At 35.5% G+C, this 8568-nt stretch overlaps 1 protein-coding gene across 1 annotated transcript; it reads right to left on the bottom strand.

Moving 5' to 3' along the window:
- Positions 1 to 325: 325 nt before the first annotated feature.
- Positions 326 to 1267, bottom strand: LOC101395560 (olfactory receptor 4K13). Its single transcript, XM_014780386.2, has one exon. It carries the CDS (start codon positions 1265 to 1267, stop codon positions 326 to 328), a length of 942 nt encoding a protein of 313 aa, XP_014635872.1.
- Between the last annotated feature and the right edge of the window lie 7301 nt (positions 1268 to 8568).

Below are 8568 nucleotides of genomic sequence, written 5' to 3'. Positions count from 1 at the left end.
GCAACAATAATAATGTATTTTTGTAAGGATTAAAAGTATGCAAAAATAATAAAAGAAACATTTAAAGAAATTTTTATAGCTACAGAAACTAAGTCACAGAGAATTTATTCATTTTGTTCAAATTTGCATGAGAGGAAGTGCTGAAGGTGGGATTTAAACATACCCCTGACGGACTGTAGATGTCATGTTTTTAACCATTAAAGATGACAAAAAAGGAGATTGCTTTTTAAGCATTATATCCACTATTTCCTTATACATAACTTGAGGTACATTAAAAGTTCATTCCTTAATAACGTCCAAAGAAGAGATTATCTTATCAGAAGTGTTATTTACAAAGTCTGTTTCGATTTATATGTCGAGTCCTTATCTTCTTAATGGCTGCTTTTACTTCTTGATTCCTTAATGTATAAATAATAGGATTTAAGAGAGGTGTGAAAATTGTATAAAACACAGAAAGAATCTTATCTACAGAGTATCTGCTGAAGGGCCATACATCGATAAAGACACATGGGGCAAAGAACAGAGTCACAACTGTGATGTGTGCTGAGAGAGTGGAGAAGGCCTTAGAGGAACCATTAGCAGTGGAGTGCCTAACTGAGTACATGATGACTGTGCAGGAGACAAGCAAGAGGAGGAAGCAGACCAGGGACAGGAGGCCACTGTCAGCAATGACCAGGAGTTGTAGAATGTAGGTGTCCTTGCAGGCAAGTTTGATCACAAGGGGAAGGTCACAGAAAAAGCTGTCCACAACATTGGGACCACAAAAGGGCAAATTCAACATGAAAGCCATTTGACTAGATGAATGCAGAAATCCAACTACATAGGAGGATAAGAGTAGCCCAATGAGCACTCGTGGGCTCATGATGGTCATGTAATGGAGGGGTTTGCATATGGCAACATACCTGTCTATTGCCATGGCTATAAGCAACATCATCTCACTCCCACCTAGGAGGTGCATGAAGAACATTTGAGAATAACAGCCCCACCAGGAAATGATCTTCTGTTCTCGGAGGAAGTCCACAATCATCTTCGGGGTAGCAAAAGAAGCCAAGATCATATCAATGCAGGAGAGATTGATAAGCAGAAAATACATGGGTGTGTGAAGGCGTGAGTCAAATGTCACAGTGACCAAGATGAGGAGATTTCCTAATACAATCCCAGCATAGACCACAGAGAATACCACGAAGAATAAAATCTGAAGATTCTGAGATTTGGAAAGGCCTAGCAAGACGAACTCAGATACCACTGAATGGTTTGACCTTTCCATTTTGTCAACTTTATCCCATAATATCAAAATGACTGTGAATAAGGGGCAGGAAAATTGTGTTTACGGAAAGGATGGTTCATGTTGACGTCCAATTTTGCTTCTCAGACAGGATGCCTGAATTTACAAGCACTCCCTTTTGGGAAATTTACTTTTGGGAAATTTTGTTGGTCAGTGATTTCCTAAATGGCATAGAGAAGTAAACCAAATGGTCAGTAGAATTCAGAATATACATTTCTGAAAGACAAAAGAAAAAACAGAAAACAGTACATAAAACCATAATTGTATAGGTTGTAAATGTGGAATCAGAAGACTTAAATACAACCCGTAGGTGAGCACCTCATTGGGCAACATGGGACAAGTAACTCTCCTTTTGAAGGTTGAGTTTCCTCCTCAGTTAAAAAAAAAAAAAAAAATTGGACTACATGATATTGAATGCCTCTTTGTGCAACAAAGGTCTCTATGAATAAGATAATGATCACAACCGGTTCTGTATTCACTGAACAATATTGAGTTTTTTAACCTCGAAATGATAAATGTAGAAATATATCCAGGATTCTCAAGAACCATATGTTGAAATAGATTCTGATAAAGAACTATAAGTTAAAACCTTAAGTCTTAAATGTAAGAGTTTAGGTCCTGAGAAATGTTACTTCTTGTTTTCCCTGCTCCGTTCTTTTTCCCCCCCGGCTCCATTCTTGCATCTCTCTCCCACAGCTCATTCTAGTATCAATGATGGTCACTGCACGCTTTCTAAGAGTCAAACTCTCTCTCTGTATATATATATATATGTAATTTATTCACTCACCATTTAACATTATTCATATCAAATGCCTCTTCTAGGATTTTAGGCAAGGAGTACAAAGGATGCAGAAAGTCCACAGCCAAATGTAAATGAATTTATTTCATTTTAAGTTTGTATTCATTCATTTGCTTATTATAGAAGATGGCTGGCTCGCTTGTGCATGTTTATTTATCATAGACTTCAAAATGACAAAATGAGAGAGTTTGAGGTAACTGATATCTTTTGGTAAAAGAAATACAGTTCTTTCAGTATAATCTCTAAATTTATGCCATGACTTTGTCATCAGCCCATGCTTATTACAAAACTGGTTTTACTGGCTTTGCTTAAAAAATATCACTTTCATCACTAACGGTTTTTACAGACCTCCTTTAGTAAATAAAGTATAGCCTTCTTTTTGTGCTATTATTCCTTATCAGAGAGGGGGAAAATACTTTCATGTTCAGGCGGCTTATGTAAATCCCAGGAATAGACTTGCATCTCCTTTTCCTGTATTACCATCAGTTTCCTGCAATTTATTCTCCCAAACATCAGAAACAGAAATAAGTAGCGTGATAACGCTGTTCACTCTGTTTCTTCGAGACAACCCCACGGGTACATTTATCCAATTGAGGGTTTATTTTTCTCTATATAAACGTATCCTTTGGCCAATTTCCTATTCTGACAAACTTGGATTGCTATAAAGTACTAAATTACACCAAGAATGTAAAGTTATTAATTTCCATGTCTAGAAAGGTTATAGCTCCTTTCATTTTTATGTCTAATACTTTAAGGATACATACTAATGCTTTTTGAAATCTAAATTTTGAAACTGCATTTAAAGAGAGCAGGACAGCTTTCAAATATACATGTGGTTTACACACATTCTAGCATCTAGAATAGTGCATGACACTCAAATATCCGTTGAGTGAACGAATGAACTCTATAATGTATATTCAGGATCTAGATTGAAATCAGTTATAAAGCAAAATCCACAGAAATTGGAAACTTTAATTGTATTTATTTTTAAATGTCAAATTGGATGTTGAAGCATTTGTAAACAGAATAACCATTTTTAAAAAAATTACTTTGAGGGGCCAACCCGGTGGCGCAAGTGGTTAAGTGCGTGCGCTCCACTGCGGTGGCCCAGGGTTCACAGGTTCGGATCCTGGGCGCGCACCAACGCACCGCTTGTCAGGCCATGCTGTGGTGGTGTCCCATATAGAGTGGAGGAAGATGGGCACACATGTTAGCCCAGGGCCAGTCTTCCTCAGCAAAAAGAGGAGGATTGGCAGATGTTAGCTCAAGACTGATCCTCCTCACACACACACACAAAAAAATTACTTTGCAGTATGTATTTTCCTTTAACTTAAAATAAATAAGAGTAGCTTGTACTAATGAACAAAAAAAAGTTACTCATAGCAGGAGGATAACTAACTGTTATCAGTTTAACAGTTTCCTGGATAGCTTTTGAAAAAAATAATATGCACATTAGCACAGTGTGTATGTGTCTGTGTGTTGTGGATATTAGTATATGTTTACATTTATATCATTTTTATTATGACAACAATGTTCACGTTATATGCATAGTTATTTTCCCTGGGTTTGTCAATGTGTTAAAAAATATGTTCATATGAGCACATAGAAATTCATAATTTTTTATGGCTGTATAGAATTCCACTTTGTAGATGATGCATAATGTAATCCCCCAACAAATACAGTTGTTTTTAGGAACTTAGCATTTCTTATAAAAATTCTGTTTTCGTCATATATTGTCTTCTTAAAAAAAAAAAAACCTATATTTACATAACTACCTTATCAATCCCCAGATTTTCCTATGCCTTGGCAATTGCCCCCTCATCCACCTTAAAAATCCAATACTGTTTTCTAACATTGCAAAAATTCAACTTCTGTTGCAATAAGAACAACTTCATGGTTTTCTGCATTCTTCATACATTTTCTTTTCTATCCCTGCTTGTTTTCTTCTTTTTAGCTAGACAGATTCCTCTGTCCGTATAACCAAACCCTTTAGGGTACATCAAGGCCTCTCTTCTACATAATAAAACCTTCCCTATAAACATGAGACTCATGACAATTTCCACTGTATTTACGGTCCATTTCGTGTGTTCTACCACTCAATTATTTTCCAGGTATATCATGTGCATTAGATATTAATATTCTGAAATAGAAGGAACACTAGAACAAGAGTTAGGCATATTTGTTTTAATCCTAGTTCTCTCATTTTGAGTGTTATGATTCTTTTTCCTCAAATCATTTTTAAGCTCCTTGAAAATAGACAAATTACTCTTCTAGTCCTCATAGTACATGTTATGAAGGCCATCAATAGAGCTGTTGATAGAGCAAATGAGTGAAAGTAGACAAATATTTAACAAGAAAAGTTTAATTAAAAAAATTTTAAGGAATGCGACTAATGATATCCAACTACGGGACAGGTTTATTAAATGCCAAAGAATTTTTCTTTTTATTTCTTCCTGTTTTTACAGTATAAATTGCACTAATCTATGATTTTCCTTTAAAAGACATTTTCATATATAAATTTTTAACCTTAAACCTTACATGCACACACATTCTCACACACACACACCCTCACACACACTATCTACGAAAGTGAGGAGGCAGGTGAAGACAGATAGAGAAAAGTGAGAAAGATCATGTTTTCAAAGGGATAATTTTGATTATCTGTCTGGCATCCCCACTTTCTGCAGAAACTAAGTTCCTTAGCTTTCCTTTAACTGTGAAAAACTTTCAGACTATTCTAAAATGGCTGAGGATAAAGATATACTAATGCATAGACTCGTGTAGTAAATATAATTGAATTGAGTATTAGAAGTTGAAATTTATTCACGGGAGATTATAGTCATCAAAATCCAAAGATGAAAAAACAAATTGTGATTGATATTCTAGTTGCTCGATCTACAGAGAACAATGTCCAACTACTTGAGAACATATGATTTATTCTATTAAAATTTATTTTTTAAATTATTTGTTATCTTAATATAGAAGAATATGAAATAAAAGCAGTTATAATTTAGGTCAGATTTGCCAAAAGTCATGTTGTTGTCCACATGATACTAGTCAATTTAGTTGGCTGGAAAAAAAAAAAGAACAGAATAGGATAAATTGATATGTTAGATCTGATAGATTTATAAGCACAAGGGAATAACGAGTTTCTTTGAAAACAAAAGAGAAGATTCCATTCAGCCAGTTGCTTCTTCTTGAGTAATCTCTGCTTGGCATGGATTGGAAATGCTATAAAAGTTTGATTGGTAATGACATTGATATAATAAAGTTTGACATGGAAACTCTTTAGCAGATGGAAAATAAAATCACTTCAAGTGTATCAAAATGTACTCAACTTATTTAATTTGCCCTGTGTTGTCACATTTATAATGAGAATATGCTCTATTTGTATGACAGCTAGAATAATAATGCCTTCTAGAATTCTATAATGTTATCACATTGTTCAGCTTCTAAATGACATTTCACATTTAATTCTGCCTATGTAGAATGCAATTGAAAGCCAGTTTCCAGAAATAATTCTATATTGTTTTAGAACATCCCCCATGACTTACCAGATCTGCAGAGTGTTTCAGAACATTACTTGACTCTGACACATTGAAACCTGGAGAGCTTCTCTTTTCAAAAATAATGGTATTATCCCAATAATAATGATAAATATGAATATTTTCTCTGAAAAAAAAAGATCATAAATATTGGTGGTGACAAAGAAATGGTGTATTTTGAGGGTGGTGACAAAGAAATGATGTATTTTGAGACCTAATAATACCCAATTGATGATCAAATACCAATGGGAATTATTAAAGATGCTATGTTGTTTTCACTGAATTACAACAGAGAAAATTCTTTCTGTCATTGCATAATTACAGAAATCCATATGTTTTACTTATTGACAACAGTTAAGGAGAGCAATATAAAACCACTGTCAGGTCTGGGGTGTTCTAATATGAAAACTCACTTGAGTATTAAAAAGCATCAATCACAAAAATATAACTAACATTTACTGTATATTAACTTTAGGCCTAGTGCTGTTTTAAGCACAACTGGGCCTATGAAAACAGAAGACATAAAGGTATAAAGCTGAGTAATTGCATTTTCCCCTATTTCCTCATTCCCATCTCCAGTTCTAAGAAACTTTTCCTGTGTAGTATCCCCCTTGCTCTCTTTAATTTCCAACTGAAAAATACATTTAGTAGATAATGTTAGCCAGTTTCATGCCTTTGTCCACTCCTTCTTAAAGTAACTTCTAATTGCCTGTTTCAGTTTTCAATGAGACCACGGCTCTAAGAACGACAAGAATTGTGAAATAACCAGGTAATCCTTTGCTCATTTTTATGTATTAATAAAAGTGAAGTGCCTTTCTCAATCAGAGGAATTGTATCCACACTAAGTGCAGTGATAGACTATCAAATGTTATAAACCTTTAATTGTATTCCTGGTGATTGCTTCTGCTGGAGGATAAGCAAATCCTAGAGCTGAACAGGTGTCAATTCTATTGAATATCCATTTTTAGACCGCTAGGTTTTCTGGAAGGAGTCCAATATAATCCATTTGCTGGTTCTACATAGGCTCTTATCTTCAGAGAAATCTGCCTAAAATCATCTTCAGATTTTTTTTCCCCCTATGGACACTGAGTTCAGTCCAGAGTAGTGCCTTCTGTGAGTGTGAGAGAAGTATGCCATCACTAAGCCCTTCTTTTCTTTGTTTGGATGTTCCCATGTCTTTTTATTTCATGACCCCTAGTAGCTGGTTCTGGGAATCTCTAAAACATCTAACTTAGACCTTAGCATTCCAATCTGCTGGCTCAGCACCAGGTCTTTTTTGGGTGGTTTCTACATGACTTGTCTTAATCTTCCAAGTCCCCATAAAGGTTTCCATGACTTAGTGCTCAAGATGAGAGTGGCTTATTTTCCACTATCTATGGCCAATTTACTTGACAATTTACTTGCAAGACCACTAGCATAAGAGACTATCAACATTAAAGACGTCATTGAGGCCCTGAGCCTAATTCCTCCTGCAGTGCTAAATAAGGGGCACTTGACAGCATCTTTCATGCAGATTTCTCCTTGCCTTTTTCCTTCAGAGTTTTACTGTCTTCAGGACTTCTTGTGGCAGATTTACAAACAGCAATATGGCCTTCATTCTGGAAACCCCATCAGTAACCAAGGACCCTTTTTGCTTTGACCAGGAAAGAATCAAATTGATACTGGCTCGCTACAAGGTTGACATAAGGGAAACCATATTGTAGAAAAGAAACCATACTGTGACTTTGAATAACCTCTGATTAACTGACATGCTCTGTGGATTTTATGGCCCCTCCCAGCTGCAATAAGTCGATAACTTTGCTCTTTTGAGTTCCTTAGTAATGTGATGACCCCCAGACAGAGAGTCTATGCTGATAGCCATCATCAATGACAACTGAAAGACCAGGGTTTAGGGCGTTGCTTTGGTCTCTGATGCATATCCAGTAAAACAAAATATTATCAAGAACTGAGATCAGATGTCTGCCCCTACCTGGAGATCAGATGGATGCCCCCATTCTGAGACCAGATGCCACCCCCACCCGGAAACCAGCCCCTTATATAACTGGCCTGTAGTCTTTTTTCTATAAGATGGTTCTTTTGGACATTAATCACCCATCTTCCTCCTTGCTATCAAGCTGTAATAAACTGCCTTTTCTCTGCCACCATCTTGCCTCTTGATGATTGGCTTTTGTCTTGCGGTGAGCAGATCATGCCCTTTGTGCAGTAACAAAATGGTTTAAACCTGGCCTGTCCAAGTCAGTAGCCACTAGTTATACATGGTTATTTTAACTAACCTGTCTTTTGTGTGGATATTTTTCTCTTTAACCTGTTTTAACCCTAAATATAATATTGGCTGACAGCTTTTGTTGCTACCTTTAATCAAATTGTGTAATTTCCCTCTATTGATAGGTTACTGAGAGTTCTTTTTTTTTAATTATAAATGGGTGATTGAATTTTATCAAATGATTTTTAGGCATCAACTGTTATGATTACACACTGCTATCCTTTATTCTGTTAGTGTGATGAATTACAATGATTACTTTTCAAATGTTAAGTGAACTTGGTCATGATACATTTTATATATTTGATTTGTTAATATTTTCTTTATAACATTTTGCTCGATGTTCATGTATTTTTCATATCTTTTTAGACTTTTATATTCTTTTTAGGTTTAATATCAGATTTGTTATAGACTAGTATAGCTATTTGTGAAGTATTTCTTCTTTCTCTGATATAATTTATGTTATCTCATTCTTAAACATCTTGAAAAAATTCATCAATGCAGCCAACTGTTCCTTGTTTTGTTTTGTTTTGTTTTGTTTTGTTTCTTATGGTGAGAAAGACTATCCTTGAACTAACATCTGCTGCCAATCCTCCTCTTTTTGCTGAGGAAGATCGGCCCTGGGCTAACATCTGTGCCCATCATCCTTCACTTTATATATGGGACACCTGCCACAGCA

The sequence above is a fragment of the Ceratotherium simum genome, chromosome 3 (assembly GCF_057802395.1).
Source record: "Ceratotherium simum simum isolate JZ-2026a chromosome 3, ASM5780239v1, whole genome shotgun sequence".
NCBI classification, from domain to species: Eukaryota; Metazoa; Chordata; class Mammalia; order Perissodactyla; family Rhinocerotidae; genus Ceratotherium; species Ceratotherium simum.
The sequence above is the reverse complement of the archived record's forward strand: the minus strand, read 5'-3'. Positions and strand labels throughout refer to the sequence as shown.